At 36.3% G+C, this 19,759-nt stretch overlaps 1 protein-coding gene across 3 annotated transcripts in view; it reads right to left on the bottom strand.

Annotated features, from left to right (window-relative positions):
• DCC (DCC netrin 1 receptor) overlaps positions 1–19,759 on the bottom strand; it is a 1,177,272-nt gene that overhangs the window by 112,126 nt on the left and 1,045,387 nt on the right. For 2 of the 3 annotated variants that reach the window (XM_035724067.1, XM_035724068.1), the window contains exons 17-19: positions 15,571–15,803; positions 10,527–10,665; positions 5,175–5,282 (exon numbers count right to left, since the gene is read on the bottom strand). In XM_035724067.1, the coding sequence (XP_035579960.1) occupies positions 5,175–5,282; positions 10,527–10,665; positions 15,571–15,803 (480 nt within the window). The remainder of the gene's footprint in view (positions 1–5,174; positions 5,283–10,526; positions 10,666–15,570; positions 15,804–19,759) is intronic. The other variant, XM_035724069.1, reaches the window with a different exon arrangement.

The raw sequence follows: 19,759 nt of genomic DNA, 5'->3' as shown, positions 1-19,759 counted from the left end.
TATTTATGGATCTTGTGTGTGTGTGTTTGTGTGTGTGTGTGTGTGTGTGTGTGCGTGTGTAAATTTGAGAACTGAGATGCAGAATAGAAATATACTACTACAACATTCAAAACATTAAAAATTGGCCTTAGGAAAGCATACAATTTTATCTGGATATATGAGTTTGGTGTGTTTAGAGAACATTAAATCTGTTATTGCAGTCTTACTGTAGAGATTTCCATATCCACATAGGTTGGAACAAATTCATTGGTTTCTCAGAAACTTTCTGTACCTATATGTCCATTTCCCCGTGTCCAAGTTTCTTTCTTCATTCTTTTCTCTTACTTTTTTCTACTTCATTTTTGTCTCTTACCGTAACTAGCCAAATAATGAGAACTATCTCCTGTCATAGGTAATAAGACCTGGGATTGTTCACTCAAGTGGGCATTCCCGCATTAGAATTACATTTGTCTAAATATATATAAAATGTTAACACCATACAAATGTCATTTTTGACTAATTCTACAAAGAGGTTATTGTAACTGTAAAAAGAATGTGTCAGAAAGTGTTCAATTCCACCTCTCTCCTCTGTCTTTTTCCATACTTCTTCCCACAGATCACTGATTCCCTTCCATGGTTCAGCTGCTAAGTACCAGGAAGACCAAGATGATGCCTACCAGCAAGGAGCTCAGCCCAGTAAGAGCTCCTCATCTTTCAAAAATTGATTCTGATAATCATGTCTATAGATAAATACATAATGAAGGACCCATTTCTTCCTTCCTAAAAAACAACAACAACAACAACAACAAAACAGTGCTATGGTGAGTGCTGTGAATTGTGTAAGACTGATGAATCACAGACTGCACCTCTGAAACAAATAATACATTATATGTTAAAAAAAAAAAGAAGATAGTAAGAAGGGAAAAATGAAGGGGGGGAATCGGAGGGGGAGATGAACCATGAGAGACTATGGACCCTGAGAAACAAACTGAGTGTTCTAGAGGGGAGGTGGGTGGGGGGATGGGTTAGCCTGGTGATGGGTATTAAGGAGGGCACGTACTGAATGGAGCACTGGGTGTTATATGCAAACAACGAATCATGGAACAACATCAAAAACTAATGATGTAATGTATGGTGACTAACATAACATAATAAAATTTAAAAAATTATTAAAAAATAACAGCCTATGGATTCAGGAATACCTGACCTCAACTCATAGGTCTTTCATTTCCTGGCTTTGCAACCTTGAGCACCTTGCTTAATCTAAGTATGCCTCCATTTTCTTATCTGAAAATAAGTTGCTCTGAGATAATGTATTTTAAGAAATTCACATACGTGGGTATTCCTATTATGTTATCTTCTATATAGTGACTACTTAGTAAATGCTACATTTATTTTTTCTGTTTTTCTTTCTTTTTCTCCTTCCTTCCTCCTTTTTTTTCTTAATATTAGTAATTAAGGAAGTATTATATTTGGAAGAGGTGGAATTTTTATTTCAAGTCAACAATAGATTTAATAGCAAGTCAATGATTATTCTACTCAACAAATATTTATTAATTACCTACTAAGTGTCAAGAATATTGATACTGAAGAGAAAGCTTTGAACAAAATCTGAAACCTGTTCTCATAGAATTTTCAGCCCTGTATTAGGAGCATTTAGATTTTTCTCTACTGATTATATGGGAAGGGGACATAGAGGAAGAAGTCAAGATGGCTAAATATCCAACTTTTGCAACTGGATAAACATAAAAAATTTTTATATGATTGAGGTGAATGCCTAGCTTGGTCCACAATCCCAGGTGGTCTTACAACCTATTACAGAATATAATAGTGCATTATTTGGCTGGTTATGGTAGGGGTTAGACAAAAACAAAACAAAACTAAACAAAACACACACACACACACACACACACACACACACAAACAAACAAACGAAAAACAAAAAGAAAAGAAAAAAGAGAAAGAAGGGAGCATAAGACGGGTTGGGGAATAGAAGGAGATGCCAATAAGACAGGCAAGTGGAAATGTACAATCTGAGGTAGAATATGTGTATTTAGAATTCCTTGGATGGAAATACAGATTTCAGAGACATAAGTTTGTGTTCACTGAAGCCCTGGCTTTACTATACACACTTTTTCAGAGAAAGTAACAAAGGGACTAAAAAGATCTACTTAAGAAACAGGTGGAAGAAATGTTCGCTAACAAGACCAAGAAGCTGTAGCCTGAAATTGGGAAGAAAAGTGGGTAGATGATCTTAAAAAGTTCAAGAGAGAAGAGAATTTCAAGAAAGGGGAACTGGACTAGAGTATCACATGACACACAAAAAAGATACCATAATCTTATCCATTGGAAAGTACTGATAAGGAAACAATCTCTGAAGACCTAACTCTTCTAACTATGTTGGTCTCTGATCATAAATAATGTTGGATGTTGCATTTATTTAGATCAACGTTTCAAAACCCTAGCTGTACATTAAAATCACTTGGGGAGCTTTTAAAATATAGCATGCTCAATCCTCCCTCAGATAAATTAAATCATAAATCAGTTAAGAATCACTGATTTGGACTAGTTGAATACTAATAAGCTGGAGCAAAACATAGTGTGATAGTGGAGTCTGAACATGAGTTTTAAATCCTAGCTCGTTACTTCTTGGTTATTTGACTTTGGGGAAGTATTTACCCTAGAAACCCCTCATCTCTTCATTTCAACATGGAATAACAGGAAGATAGGATCACTTAACAATACTAAAGTGCTTAGCAGGATGCCAAGCTTATAATGAATGCTTAATTCATTCTGAACCATTCTCTCCTGAAAATGTCAGTCCAAATTCCTAAACTGACAGTTTATAATCAAGGAATTTAGGTATTGGCATTATCTAGATCTCCTTCATTTCCTCTTTTTTTTGTTTAATCTTTTTAAAGTATATATATTTACAAGTTGATGATCTGGGTTCTATGCAGAGTACATTAATAAAGCCTCACCCTAGAATGGATTTCAAATGGGAATAATAATAGTTCATTTGTTTTAGTTCTCACTGGACAACAGAGACTTTCCTCAGCACTTCATTATTACATTCTACAAAAAGAGGTTCTATTACTATCTTTATTTTATAGATGAGAAAGTGCACTTAGGAAAGTCAACTTACCTAGGCATCTCCCTCAGAAGCTTGGGTCCTTAACCACCCTGCTTTATGGCTGTGTACATGCAGGGATGTGGTTAAACAAAGAAATATAAAGGGAGGATGTGAGCACCTTCTTCTGCATAGGCACACACATGCTCTGATACACGGGGAAAGAACTCCTGTTTCCTTTGTACTTTAATGAGAAACTGAGTGTAGTAAATCTGGGCCCTCTGCTATATGGTATTTTGAATATTTTATCATCCTGTGTTCTGGAAGTAATTTGACTGAAAGAATCAAAATATATATGGAAAAGAAGTTGTCTTAAGGGTTCTTAATGTTTGCTCCCTGTTGACTTGAGTCAAAATATCTCAACTTGAAAATAATAATTGGGTTTTAATAAATGAACTAAGCTCTTAAAGGTAAAAAGTATTGCCTCCATACTTTTAATTTACCTTTGTGAGAGAAGGGATACTGAACATACAACTCTAAATAAAATATGTGGAGAAGGTTGCAATTTCGGCACACAGTATTTTACTACTTAGATTCATTTGCATTTCTTAACATGGGGCAGACTTCCATTTTTTCCCTAAAAAAAGCAAAACTAAACTTCTTCCAGAGTTGAAAACACATTCTATTGTTTACATTGACTACTTGATAAGATTTATTTAAATAAGAGATGAGAATTCAGGTAGTATATGGCTTATTTTATCCTTTACTAAAAAAATATATTTTTTCCATCAGAACTTGTTTTTATTTAGACAACTTCTACCGTGTTTTTCTCTTCTTAAACTTATTATCTATTGATTTACCATACGCTTATAAATTACTGTTTATAACATAATAAAAAAGTCATCATGTAAACAAATCAAAATCTACAAAAGTACTGAAATAGAACCAATGAAAATAAATCATAACATTGAGGGGAAAAAGAAAAAGAAAATTGGAATGAGCCAGCCTCAGTTTTAAAAAGCCTGGCAGAGTGACAACTAAGCATATACGATTTTGGGAAGATTTAATATCCCTCTTCTTTTTCCATATTTGTCAGCTCAAATGAAATTTCTGTTTGCTATTGCACTCAGAACAATTTCCTAGAGAAAACAAGTCTTCAGCTTAAATTTAAATCACATTTGGAATTTTCACATTATCTTTTCATTTTGGAAAATTCAGAAAGTAACTCATACAAAGTAAGTGTGCCATCTGAACTATAATTTCCATGCTTATCTCTGTTATCACAGAATGACTGAATTACTTTGTTAATTTATAATAGTGCTATCTACTTCTTATATGCAAAAAAAGAAGAAAAAGGAGTGACTCTTACATGTGCCTAACCCAGTGGTTCAAGTTAATTAGACTATAATGTGCACATTTTTAGTTATACAATATTTTTCATAATAATTATATGCTATGGAGACATCTATTAAAAGCCTAAAGTGATCATTTAAATGCAAAATCTCTGATAGAACTCCATTATATTTTTCATACTAAATTAACATTACAGGCTTCTAATGGATGCTTTAATTAGGCATTGATGTTATCAGCAATATTTGGCAAAATAAAATCTGTCACTGTGAAATATTCATTAAGTTCAATTTCTGTCAGTCAATATTAAGTATTTTACGAACCTTATGATTTAAGTAAGAATCTAAAAGCTAAGTGAGAAACTAAAAACCCCCAGACAAACCTCCTTTGTATGTGCCACTCAAAAATACACGGTCATTAGGTGTCTTTTGTATTTTATAACTGCTAAACAACTGGCTTCGTTTTAGTCATTTATGCTTAGAGACATTCCATTAGAAGAGTGTCCTAATGCTCCACAAGTTGAAAAACAAAAGGTCTAAACTAATTGAAATACACATCCTTCAGAAAGCAACTCAAATGAAATGTGTATTTGTAGGCACCATTAGAAGAAATTCCATGGTTAGCAGGGGGCAAGAAGAGACAACCAGAAAGGGTCGGGAAGTCCACTGAGATGCTGGGACAGAAAACTAATACACAAAAGGCATGAGCCATGCACATGGGGTAAGCAATTGCAGGCCAAGCAGAGCAATGCTGGAAATCAAGCAGAGATGCTTACCAGTAATTTTCCCATTGGCTTCCAAGGGAGGCTGCCAACTCACAATGACAGCACGAGGCTTCCCTTCTCTTGTAATGACTGTCAAATCCTTGGGGGCAGAGGTCGGGGCTGAGAGATGAAACAGAGACAAGGCCTTGTCATTGGATGTGAAAGAAAGCAGACATTTATGGGACTTCTAATCATGATGTTGACACTCAGAATCCATCATGCAGTATATCATGCTGATCTTACCATTTACGATTTATTTCAAGTATTTTAATTAAACAAGCAACCAAACAAATATATAGAAATGAATGTTTTTCTGTGGAAGTTAAATGACTTCCAAAGGTGTAACTATAGAGAGGAGAACAGAATATGTATGAATACAGAGTAGAAAAGTATAATGGATATTTCCAAGCGAGTGCCACGCTAAACATGTAAGAATCATTATAAGAACGAAGAAATGTACACATACTTAGTGAGATTGATGGCTACATGTCTCCAAGAGACAGAGTCCTGTTAAAACTGTAGGATTTTAAAACAAAAATGTCATCTAATTCTATATTTTCTTAAATGCAAGAAGGAAAAAAAAAAGAATGAATTTAAATGCAGGTTAAAAGATCTTGCTTAGGTAAACATATTAGGTATCTCTTAGCAAGAAGGCTAAGGAATATTTGAAAATAGAGGATGTATGGAATCTGTGAAGGTCTTAGTATCAGCCTGTCATGGAATGAGAAAGCATGAGACCATAGGGGTCTTAGAGCTAATTTTCCCACACGTTGTTGAAAGGGACCAGAATTTATCACCCCAAAATATGCCTCTTTGGCATAAGGATTATTTTAGGCCGAATATTTTTAAGAGACAGTAGACATAGGAAAAGCTCTGAAAACTTAGTAGATGTTACCTTTTATAAGAGAAATTTGTATTTATAAGAGTGTCTCCCTCTCTGTATCAGGAAGAGCAGGATGATAAAATCTCTACAAACTCTTATTAGGGAGAAGGCAGGAATTTAAATCTGTATAATAATGACACCCTTGTTTACTGTGATTTGCCTGAAAACCTCCCATTACTGGCTCCCTAACCCCCAAAGTATTCTTTTGTTTTTAGTTGGAGATTGTATTTAAGGTGATGGCTTGGGCCATTTCAGGGAGTTACTCAGTGTTCCTGGGTATCCTCCATGTATCCAGGAGGTATACATGTTCTTAAACTCCTGTTTGATTTTCTACTATTAATCTATCTTTTATTATAGCGGGGTCTCAGCCAAGGACCTAAAAGAATAAAGAGAAAGTTGTTTTTCCTCCTATATTGTGCTCAACAAAATTTTAAATATTTTAAATGTGGCAGTAAACTGGCCAAGCCAGTCCAGTATCTTCCAGGCTTCTTTAGATCTGATTTTCACTGTCTATGCTTTGAAATGCAGTGAGTTTTCCTTCGAGGCAAAGCATAATACTCCAAGTTGATTATTGACAGTCTCTTTTTGTTACCTTTAGTTTGACATACAAAATTTCAGAACATGTCTAAGTTCTATGGTTGGGTTCTGAAGGAATTTCCAGATCTCTGCATGATAATGCTTCTGTACTACAAGATAGGTACAACTTTGTCCTAATTCTGAATTCTTCACTCTTCCTATTCTCTTTGGCTCTTCTGTTGGCCCTATCATGCAGAATCTGAGCAACCCTATTTTCAAATGGAGGAGACATCAAACATTTCCATCTATCATAACATTTTATTTTTAATGCCCTGATTCTCAAAGCCACTAGTATTCCAGGTTAACCAAAGCTGCACCTAATCATAATATCCTGAGAAGGTACTTAATATATTTAAATTAAGGAAAAAAAAAAAGGAAGGAAGATGAAGGAGGAACAGACATAGGTCTAGTGTAGTTGAATCCTGAGTAAGAAACTGTGTAGGTATATGGTTTTAATGAAATAAGAGCAAGGACATTCTTGCAGGAAAAGAAGATGTGTTATAGCAAAATACCAAAGAGACAATACTACCTTGAGAAGGGTTATTCTCATAAAGAGTTCATTCAAGATATTTCCTAAGCCATAGATAGGAAGGTAATATATTGTCACAAATTGACTTAGAGTGTTATACCAAGCATAATAAGGAATTGTCTGATTATGGGAGTAACTAAAAGATCTTCCTAACTAGTCAGGAATAATCTGCTTTTTAACTGGGCTAAAATTCAAATTGATGCTTATTTAGAAAATAGTCAAATGCTGATGATTAGTTTGCTTCACTGAATCTGTTATGGTATTCAAAAAATATAAAATGACTTCAACTTCACCTAGCAAAATAATATACTGAAGGAGTGGTTATTAAAAACAACAACAACAATCTAACACCTAATCTATTTTAGGTGGTGTACAAGTTTTTCTTCTTCCTCAAGCCCTGTGAATTTGGTGAACAGAGGTTCTAGTATTGGAATCAATAGCTCAAATGTTTAGGATTATCATATAAACTGCACACTATTTGGATAGGAATGTGGCCCTAACAACCTCAGGTATGCCTACTGAATCAAGCAGAATGGCTCTGGTCTGTTCCTTTCCAATCTCATGGGTTCTGCCTGGAGGTGACCTTTCAGAAATTCTTCATTGACTACCAATCCTCTTTGGATAAACAACAACTAATAAGAAGGGCGCCTGGGTGGTGCAGTTGGTTAAGCATCCAACTCTTGGTTTTGGCTCAGGTCATGATCTCGGGGTTGTGGGATCGAGCCCTGAGTTGGGGGGGGAGGTCTACGCTCAGTGAGGAGTCTGCTTGAGTTTCTCTCTCTCTCTCTCTCTCCTGCTGCCCCTCCCCCCTCCTCTCTCTCTCTCTTGCGCTCTCCCTCTCTCATAAATGAATGAATAAATAAATAAATAAATATTTGGGGGCTCCTGGGCAGCTCAGTTAAGCGTCTGCCTTCGGCTCAGGTCATGATCCCAGGGTCCTGGGATCGAGCCCCGAGTTGGGCTCCCTGCTCTGCGGGAAGCCTGCTTCTCCCTCTCCCTCTGCCCCTCCCCCACTGCTCCTGCTCTGCCTTGCTCGCTCTCTCTTGCTTGTTCTCTCTTTCTCTCTCAAATAAATAAAGTCTTTTTTTTAAAAGATTTTATTTATTTATCTGACAGAGAGAGACACAGCGAGAGAGGGAACACAAGCAGGGGGAGTGGGAGAGGGAGAAGCAGGCTTCCCCCTGAGCAGGGAACCCGATGAGGGGCTCAATCCCAGGACCCTGGGACCATGACCTGAGCCGAAGGCAGACGCTTAAAGACTGAGCCACCCAGGCGCCCCTAAATAAATAAAGTCTTAAAAATGTAAATAGATAACAAATAATAAATATCAGGCCCTGGTATTTACTGCACTTTCTTTTACAGCCTCATTTCCCCTTGTTGTCTGATGAATACTGTGCTCTAGTCACTCTGAACCATTCATAAGTTTCTCTAGAAGACATCTTTCTGATACTTGGCTTGTGTACTTTTGTACATGCTGCTCCTTTCCTTTGAAGTCCCTGGAATGGGTACCTGATGATCCACCCAGGCCATTGCTCAATTATTATTTCTTTTGTGAAACCTCCCTTTATTTCTCCAGACAGGATTTTTCCTTGGATCTGTTTGTTTGGATCCCAACTTAGCCAAAACTCTATGGTTGTATTTCTTATGTTATTTCAGGATTTTGTTTTTTTTTTTGCATTATTTCAGGTGTCCTTCCAGTGTTTTCTATTTTACTTAACTAGAGTAAAATTAAGGATTTATCACCTGGACAGAATGAGGTGTTTTATTTCAAGGATTTGCCAACCACTCTTACCTTTGTCACAAGCAATTTCAGCACAAGTGCATAACTATGCAGTCCCATACAGTCTTTATGTTACTGCAGAATTAGAAGCAAACCTAGAATTATTTCATTCACTTCATTTCCTTCTCACAGCTATAAAGTCTGCAGACACTTGTGAATTACTTCTTGCTTCTCATCATCACCCAGGGATCTCATCCACATGCTATTTACACTTTTGTCCAGATCATTATCTGTTTTGACAATCACCTTCCTATTAACCACTCTCTAGCAGTTAATATCTTTTTGTCAGCCATGGGTCTCACCGTTGGTGTCCCTACAAGGCTAGGCAGTTGATGAGAAATGAATAGGATATATTTATCAAGCCAGATGATAGGGTGTACTTTATTTTTATGAAAGGGAAAAATGAATGAATTTGCTTGCTTTAAGAGGAAATTACTGCTCCTTCTCTTTCGCTCAGGGAAGACCTAATGTCTTACTGGTTTATGTTTAGTTCCTTTCATCTCTTTTTAAATAAAAAGGAAGAGCAGGGCCCTTTTTCTCCCCATAGAACATAACCCATTCATCATGTCTTATTCTTCCTAAGAAGCTGTGAATATTGGCATCCAGGGCAGACTTTTAGGAGAAAGAGTTAATACGTGTAAACATGTAAAATAGAAGAAGATAAAAAAAAAAGGGTGTTGAAATTAAATCAAACTAGAAAACTTCTTGTAGAAAGAAGTATCCACAAAAATATAAGAAATATTAACAGTGAACTGAGTTAAGGTAGTAGTTTGGAATAAATGAACTGCAATGCCATGGGACAAATTCTAATGGAAAAAGAAATTCAACTTACCCAGAGAGTTTTATTGGTATATATATTTTAAAATTTGGAAATGTGTGGTTTAGTTTACCCCTAAATAGAATACCATGAAACCAATCAAACAGCAGTTTAAACCCTGTATTCTTCAGACTTTGGATTTCTGTGAATGTAAAAGCCAAGTGCACTGCACATCTGTTAAGGTTATAAATTCAACATTTATGATCCATAGTAAATGTGACTGGTAAAATTTACAGTGAATTACACTTTCCTGTGATTTGAACTATTTCAAATTGCATGAAGGTTTTTTCCATTGCGTTGTCTTATTTCTAAGGAGTGAACATAACCACCCAGAAACTTCTTCCCATACCCAGCTGAGGTTATTTATGGTAAACACCAGTGCAATTATGGTTGTAATGCATTGTATCTAATTTCTTTCCAAAAAAGTAATACCCACCATGACTGCTAATCAAAGACTCAAATGTTTTGGACAGAGTTCAGTGCATGGATTTCTGCCTTTACTTAAAGGTATTGAAAGAAAGAATTATATTCAGATCTCCGGAGTCAATGCCCAGATTAAAACCAGATCACTCAAACCTCTGGGGATTCATTTTCTTCTTTTCTAGAGTGGGGAGGATAATAAACTAGATATAAAAGTGCTTTGAACCACAGAGTATAAAATATTTTCTGCAGGATAAGGTATAACTTAGACATCATAATGCACATATGTTCCAACTTCCACAAAACCTGGGAAACACCATCAAAAATCGAAATTTGAAAGTAAGACTCTCTTCACATACCTGCTTCATATGTGGTGGCATGGGCAGTCATGCTCCACGTGCTTGACCTTCTGTTTTTTGTTACCATGACAGAGAACTCATACATCGTGTTGGGTTTGAGGCCTGTTGCTGTGTAACTCAAAGATGTTGTATCTTCTGACTGTACCAGTGGGGAATAAGCAAAGAGAAGATGAACTCTATCAACTTGCTAAGTCAAAGCATGTAAAGAGACGACCAAATAACAAACAGTCTATTTCCAAATAGCCTAAGACCTAGGACACAGCACTGGTTCTACTTCTTTTCTGTCAACCAGTTTACACTGGCTGATGGTAGCTCCAAAACACAATGGATCAAATCAGGTGCGATGTTCAGAGGGGCAGCTAGCTGATCAATTTTCCCAAGTGGGGTAATAACCACTGTCTCAGGACCAATTCTGCTTGCTTCCATCAATTCTATTTTTAAGCTAATCTGCAGTGACTTTAACTTTCATTTGTTTGTAATAATCACAATCTTTTTTTCAGTAGTTTTAATTTATACATTTTAAATAAATCATCATGATTATTTTCCACTAGTAATAAAATTAATTTTTAGAGATCTGCTACTTATGATTTTTTAATATTATTTATAGCACAAACTTTCAGTGATTCCAGAATCTGTTGGGCTATTATAAAGAAAATAAACAAAAGCAATGTTGTATTGTGTGGTCTTCTTTTTATGCAAAGTTCACATGAAACACACATATAAGTATGGTCACTGGAGCAATTGATTAGGAAGGGAACAACAAATTGGATATGTATTAAAAGATTATAATTGTGTTAGTATTACTTATCTTTTGAATTCATTTGTCTTTTGAATAGCAGGTTAAAGATATTTGAGCAAAAAATAAAGTATCTATTTTTATTGTTTATTCAAGAGATCAAAATGGTAATGAAGAAAAAAACCAAGTTAATCTTCCAGGTTAATGAATATTTTCTATGTGATCAGGCAAATTTTGCCTATTTATGCCTCTTATAAGTATCAATTTATGCTTGGTATTTAGATCTTGATTTTTTTCCCCAAAGATTATTATTTACCTTCACTTTTATATTTATTATATTTGTTAATATCTCTGTTTAGAAAATCAAGGAAAGCTCTTTTTCCCCACTTATGTCACACCTATCTCCTCCTATACCACTGTAGTGCGGTATATCTTTTTTATTCTACTATGAATCCTTAGATTATAGCTATGAAAATCCTACATTTCATTACAAAACCAAAAAAATATTTAACTGTACTAATAACATTTTAATGATGTGCCCATCCATCTTAATAAAGTGATGACTTCATAAACATCTATCAGAAGCTCTTCTTTAAAATAGCTATAAAAACATGGGCCCTAAGTAAATGTGAAAATACTGTGTAGACTCAGGAAGATAGAATTTCATCAAATAAAACACAACATGGGCAGCTAGTATCTGACAAGCTGAAACATAACCTCCAACCCTATCTTCCTTCACTATCATGAACACCTCTAAGTCTTAGAAACGGAAATAAGGGGAGAAATGGGACAATGAGAAATATTTCAGCTAGGAAGAAAAGATCATACTTTTATAAAACTAGTCTCTTTGAACATAAACATCACTGGCGTTTGGGAGGCCGCTAAGCAATACTGTCCTTGTTTGTGTTTTAGAATGACACACTTGCCTTCTGTAAATACCATGGATTCATTGGGTTTTCTCAGGAACTTCATGGAAGGTTATTGTTCAGAATAAATCATTAGCCTAGAAGTACTTTGGAAAATCATGGCCAGTTACTTTTGAAAGCATAGAATGCAACATAGAATGCAACTCTGAGCCTCAACTTCCTTATCCATAAAATGGAGATAACCATAGCACTGACCTCCTAGCATTACTTAAAGTGTCTGTAAAGTAAAACATAGTATCTGGTCCAGGGAACGTATTCAATAAATGTTAGCTACAATATTTCATGCGTTGTCTAACATGATATATAACTTAGGAATGTGTTAAGGTCCCTATTGAATTGTATCTTGAGGGTGTGACTGAGTCTTGCACAACTTTGTGTCTTCTGGGATAGCCATGTTATACCTGGTAAGCACTAGTCAATACTCAGTGAATGTATTTCGAATAGAAATTTATATAAAACATGTGATTAATCATTTCAGTAGAAAGTAAATTACAGAAAATTCCCCCTTCTGATAAGGAAAATCAAAACAGAGTTTTAGACAATCAAAATATAAACGTCTGGAATATGGCTTGATTTGGGATTAAATGAAGTAGAAGAGTACTCCTGTGGGGATAGCCTTGGATAATGCCATTAGGTCACCTGAGCTCCAGCTGAAGTTTCATGGGAAAACTTTTTCAAGTTATACAACCTAATGATGTCTTTATAAAGGGATCTACATACATGCTTAACTATGGAGAATCTTACTCTTTTTATAGTAGGTGTGAATATTCCAATCATATAGATGGGAAAAATGAGATTGAGCAAGTTCAATGACATGACAGGACATAGAAAAGCCAACTCTTGCACCCAAGTCATTAGACTCCATGTATTTCTTTTTTCCCCCCCTCTATCCTGTATATGTTCTGCCCACCTCATAAAGCTGTGTTGGGGAGTGAGATGAAGTAATAGGTACGAAAGTAGTTTGAGAAGTTCCCAATGTAAAACCAAAGCATCCTATTAACATTATTTGTAAAATGTAAGCTTACTGTATTACTTTCTAGTGGGCTTGATATGGTTGGTATTTATCCTTGCTACCCAACTTACACCCCCCTCTCCTCTAAAACTCTTCCTCTCAGGGTGAGGATGTAGAGTGTGGGTGTGTACGAAGGGGGGCAGAATGTTTTTTCTCTTCCGAAACTTCAATCCATGAGACAAATCAGCCTCAGCTTACAAGGAATAGTTATTGGGTTGAGTCTTACAGGCATTCTCTGTGAGACTCAATAATTCCATGTGTGCTGGTATTAACTATTCAACCAAAATAATCTGCCTCAAGAAATTCTGGAACTTAAGCCATTCTGCAGAGAATAATCATTGTCCTGCAGAACATTTCATATACTGGCAAAGTACCCATGGCCATTCTGTGAAATGAATGTATCAACAAAGTACAGCAATTATGAGCATAAAATTTTTAAAGTAGTCTTTTGAAAGTAAACTTAGAATTGGGCAATCTGTATATAAAGAGAGAATTTTTTTTTTAATGTTCTCATATGTTTCATTGGTCGTCTTATCCGATAATGTTATCTTTTAAAGTAGTCTTTTGAAAGTAAACTTAGAATTGGGCAATCTGTATATAAAGAGAGAATAGGGTACTTAAAACATATGTTATATCAATGATACTATTTGGACTTGCCAGGAGAGTTTTTCCAAATACCTGACCTAGCAGGGTGACAGTACCAAAGAAAGCTTTTTAAAATGGTTTCGACCAAAAACTAATTTATGATGAAATGTGAATTTTATACCACTTAAAATTTGAAAGAGACTAGAAGCAGATCTAGCATGCCTACAGGAAGAAAGAGGCAGATTTACAATATTATTGGTGGGATTTTGATTTATCTCTAGGGTCTTTAGAGTTAGACACTCCCAAAGGATATTGTCATTCCTGAAATCACCACTGGCTAGAGGCTAGATTAAGCAAGATGGCAGTTTAGTGGGAAGGACACTGGATGAAATAGCAGGAGATTCAAATTCTCTCTGAGAGCTACCCCAGTGGAATGGTAAAGAGAAGGGATCTTCTCTTCTCAGATAAGGGGCATCTGAAGAAGCTGGAGTGCCAGGATTGAGCTATTGGCTCCTTGGTTACTGGGGAACATGTATGATCTTATATTTAAAGCTATCTTCTTGGGGCACCTGCGTGGCTCAGTCGTTAAGCATCTGCCTTCAGCTCAGGTCATGATCCCGGGGTCCTGGGATCGAGCCCCACGTCGGGCTCCCTGCTCCGCGGGAAGCCTGCTTCTCCCTCTCCCACTCCCCCTGCTTGTGTTCCCTCTCTCGCTGTGTCCCTCTCTGTCAAATAAATAAAATCTTTAAAAAAAAAAAGCTATTTTCTTCATCCCAAATCATTATCTGGTGAAGCTTTATGTTTTAAATGCATTTTCATATATTATGTCACTTGAATAACTTATGAATTCTTTGAAGTGTATCAATGGATCAATGGAACTGAGTGTCTTACTCATTCCAAAATTATCAATGATATGTTAAGTAGCAACAACTAAACTGTGTGTAACTGCCTCTATCATCTAGTACAGCTCTAGGTACATAGTAGGTACTTGATAGTCACTTGTTGATTTTCTCATTTTAGACTACATTTTGTGTATTGTTTGTATATACTAACATTATGGCAGGCTTAGGAGGTAACAAAATTGTCCCTGTATTCAACTATTTGCTGGAGTTGCTAAGGCTGGCTGACAGAGATTTAGAGGTAGTAAAAACAATGCCTCCACAATCCGTCTCTACTGAGCTCTTAGCAGGGTTGTAGGATGACTCAATGAAAGGGGTTGGTCTAATTCATATTGGTTAAAGGGGAGTGTGCCCTGTGGTTTTCTTTACCACATGAGTGTGTTTCAAGGCTAACTGAGAAAGTAGATGCTAATGGCTTAGAGTGCTTTCTAAGGACTTTGTAACAAAATCTTCCAGCTGTGTTCCCTGGCATATGCACTATAAGATGGGTCTCTGTAACAATAGGGTTGCCTTTGGTGTCCATCTAGATTCCAAATAAAAAGAAAGACACCAAAATCTATCCCGAAAATGAAAGTGGAGCCCTGCTATTTTTAAAGGAAAATGGCATTTCCTTGTACGGAATCAAATCATTTACACAAATGCAGCATCTGGTGGAATTTGGGTAACATTTTGCATTTCTTGATGTTGTTCTACCTTGCCTTAGAATTGCTTCCTAAGATACAATTATTCCCATTCTAATTTTAGATATTGTGTTATTAAAATGCTTTGTTTTCCATTTAGTGCCACTGCAGCAAAATGACTCATGACAGCCCAGGAAGCATTGAAAACAATGTTTTAAGCAAATGACAGTTCATCTTAAATTTTACGCTATCAGTTAGAACTTCACCTTGTATTTTGCATTCGCAGAAAAGCTGGTCCTCCACCGGACAGTGTAAAGTCGCACTTCAGATGTTTTTTGGTTCTTAGGGACAGAGTTGTCTGCCCAGCTGACCCTCACGGCATCGTGGGTAAGAGCCACAGCCTGTACACCTACTGGTGGGAGCATGGGGGTGGAGACATCTGGGACCGAGGTGGGGAAATCATCAAGCAAAGGATAATAATCAATGGGGTCAGTGGGATCTGGGTTTAAAAACCCGCCAAATGAAACAAACAAATAAATACATAAATAAAAGAGTTAAAAAAATAAATATCAGTGGTAACACGTCACAATGAGTTAAATGCATGGCAATAATGATGAAAGGGAACATGAGAAGAACAGAAAAAAATACAATTAATTCAATCGGAAAACTCATTAGAAACAGTATTGCTCTATTACAAAAATACTATTTTCTGTAACTCACTCATTTCCCTATAGTGGTTTTATCAGCTCCACTTTTGGCGGTCACTTCTAGCTATATATTTTAAAAGTCCATTTCGTCTAGGCGCCTGGGTGGCTCAGTCAGTTAAGCGACTGCCTTCAGCTCAGGTCATGATCCTGGAGTCCCGGGATCGAGTCCCGCATCAGGCTCCCCGCTCAGTGGGGAGTCTGCTTCTCCCTCTGACCCTCTTCCCTCTCATGCTCTCTGTCTCTCATTCTCTCTCTCTCAAATAAATAAATAAAATCTTAAAAAAAAAAAAAAAGTCCATTTCGTCTTGGCGTTTTGCACATTGCTTCTTAAAAGGTCTAGTATAGAACTTGTCAGTTTTATAACTATACAGATAACTTAAAATAACAAGATCAAAAGGAGTGTCTGGTTTATTTCCTCCTGTTAAGGAAATAAATGCCTATCCAATATCTGTTTTTAAGTTTGTTTATTTTTCTCCTTTTCTAACTTGATTCGGTTTCTCTAATGCTTTCATTATTGCTTAGCTTATATCTGCATAAATATTGTTTAGGCAAGAAACAAGTAATAAAGCCCAAAGGGCTCTGAGGTCTACAGCAATCCATCTATGGCTATGATTGCATAAAGCCAGACTGACCAGGTCCATGGCCCGTGTGCCCCAGTGACATGTTTGATAACTAGGTTTCTTCTAGCACTTGGCGTGGCAGGTTTTCTTAGACTGAAATCATTAAAGAAAGTATGGATGTATCTGTTTTACCCACTTTCCCACAGAGTAATTAACTAAGGCTCTTAAGGCATACCTATATTCCATATTACTTGTTCCAAAGTGTCAAGTTCCATGGGAAAACTTTATGGCTGGGGAGACAGAACAAACTGAGGTACACACAGACTTTGATCCTGATTAACATAATCAGAACCTGCACGATGACATGTGTGGTTTTAGAAAACTCTCTAGAAAAATTTTGTACTCATTTTTATGCTGTGGATATCCCAGTCAGAAGAGTTTGTCTTGTGGCCATAGTAAGAGTCCAATTTTAAGCCTTTTACAAAAGCCTAAGACTTTTCAGTTTTTGAAAATTTACCTTTAAATCATGTAATATGTATTCTCACTAACAAAAAAAAAAAAAAAGAAGAAAGCCCTCAGGCTGGGCATCTGAGGACGTTTCAGGAGCTCTCCTGCTAAAATGTAGAGTATCTGAAGCAGTGTACATACAGAGTTTATATTTTTAAATAGCCTAGTTCCAAGCAAGTATTGGCTGGTTTTGACGATTACTTCACTTTGTCCACTGTATTTCAAATGCCTACCCCCTACTCATCGCTCTGTTTTCCAATGAATTATTTAGTAGTTTACTGGGCTGTGGTCTTTGGAGCAAAACATAAAACCTGAAAACAAAAACAGAACAAAAGGAAAGAAAAAAAAGAGAAAGAGAGAAAAAGAAAAATGTGTGTTTAAAATTTAATGACAGAGCCCAGGCTTTCTGTATTTCCTTTGATTGTGTCTTTTTATTAAGGGCTCCTTTAAACCCAAATGGATTTATGGAATGATGAAGGGGGAGCTGAAGAGCTTCTAGGAGGATCCCGATCAGTCATCAGGTCGGTGTATCGGTGGCAGGTGTTTTGGCCAAACTGTAACAGGTGCTGCCTCCCTTGTTTCTAAGCCAACTTTCCAAGAAGAATGTTATACACAACAGGAAGACTATTCTGAATTACAAACTTTTTTTGACCAACCTACATAATGTGTTTTACCATATATGTTGTTTCTTTGCTTAACCTGGTTTTTAAACCGATATGAATGTAATAATCTGCTACAGGTGCCATAGGTAAGGTTTTGAAGAATAGTGATTCTACTTCAAGAAATGCTAACACCCACTCTGGCTCTTTCTGGATTTTACAACAGTGTATTTTTCATGACTTGTGGAATTTCTTGGAGTCTCAGTTCCAGAATGTGTCCCTCAAATTTCAAGTAATGTTTGTTGGTATTTATCTATGGACTTACATAATTTAAGAATTTCTATCCCTGGCCAAGTTTTTCTTGGCTTTTTTTTAGAGAATTTGTTTTCAGGCATGGCTTGTCATTCTACTTGCCATCTCCTTTAGATCTGTACTAATACAAGAGCCACTAATTACACGGACAATTTAAATTTAAATTATTAAAATTAAATACAACTTAAAAATCACTTCTTCTGTTGCACTAGCCAATTTTAAGTATCCCATGGCCATATAAGCCAACCTGTCATCTTGGATAGTATAGATATAGAGCTTTTCCAACAAAGCAGAATGTTCTAGTGGATAGTGAGCACTATTCTAAATACATGTATGCTCCATACACTGCTAATTATCTTTCTCTCAGCACAGTTAAATTAAAAGCACTTTTTTGGTTAAAAAACACCATTTTTTGTTGCTAAATAACTTTTTTCCAGTTCTTAGGTGCCTTATATGCTGTTGATTTGCAGTGGTTATATTCAAGAGTAAAAACTAAATAAAAATTAAAAAGAAAAAACATAGCCTCAAACTTTTTGCTAAAAAGAGAAACCTATTCAATTCCTAATAAATATTTTGGTAAGAGTTCATGAATTTTCAGTTCACATACTAAGGCTCAAAACAAGCTTTTAAAAAAATAACAATTTTACATCTGGATTATACTTCATTCGGACATTGATAAAACAGTTGAGAATAAACAAATTCAAACAACACACCTCCTTATTCCCCTGCCCTCTTCCCTTCTCCAGGCTCAGAATGTCTTGTTCTTGCAACATTAAGAACTAAAAAGCTCTACTGCACAAATAAAACTCTTAACACACCCATTTGACCTGGCGAAACTTTCCTCAGCTCTAATAGTAATATGCTCAGGATGAGATGAGGCTTCAGAGAAGAGGCTCCACCTAAGAGCAGGTGTTGTGGAAATCATCACGGCCTGATAATCCAGTCTGATGCATTTATTGCCTCTGATTTTTTATTTACTTTATGCTGGCCTCTTCCAAGTCTGCTCATGGGAATACTTGTAGAGCTCCGAGACAGAGAATGCCTTCTCTGTGGTACTATGACACATTTATTGATAGAATTTCTCCCAGAACCTTAACCTCTGATTCCGTTTATTTGTCCTTTGTTCTCCATGATGTGTGGAAACACAATAAAATAAGTCTGCCACATCCAAGAAAGGACTGGTTTTACTCATTCCTCTTCAAACCCCTACTGACTTTACTTCAATAAGAAAATGCCTCACATAATTTCCAACTTTTGGTATCCATTCATTCCTCCAGATCCATTAGAATTAGAGTCTTATCAGAGAAAAATAGTCTTATGGATTACTGGTGTTTTAGAAACCACTCTGGGAATGCCATATGCCAAGGATTAAAGAATGACAACAAATGTGAAGGCAGAAGTTAATGTCCCAAATCGTTCTTTGTGAGCAGCTTATCTTTGGTTTATGTAAACTCTATTTTTACTACTACTGCTTTCTGCTCAAAATTGATTTTTTTTTTGGTCACCTGAGTGTCTCTTCTTTGTGGGCTTTAGTTTTGGTAAGAAAGTGGTGTTTAAAAAGACTAGCCATAGTATAATTTGTGTTGCCTGATCACAAGCTCAAGGTCACATTGGTGAGTAGGTGCTCAACATCTTTTACCATTGACAGGAAAGAGATAGCTTACTAAATACAAATTATGGAAAGAACAAGTAGAGCTAAAGTGACCTGGTATCTCCCAAAGAACACTGTTACTGGCAGAACAAGAGAATAAGGGGAAGCGAACATTCTAG

The sequence above is a fragment of the Zalophus californianus genome, chromosome 14, assembly GCF_009762305.2.
Source record: "Zalophus californianus isolate mZalCal1 chromosome 14, mZalCal1.pri.v2, whole genome shotgun sequence".
Taxonomy (NCBI): Eukaryota; Metazoa; Chordata; class Mammalia; order Carnivora; family Otariidae; genus Zalophus; species Zalophus californianus.
The sequence above is the reverse complement of the archived record's forward strand: the minus strand, read 5'-3'. Positions and strand labels throughout refer to the sequence as shown.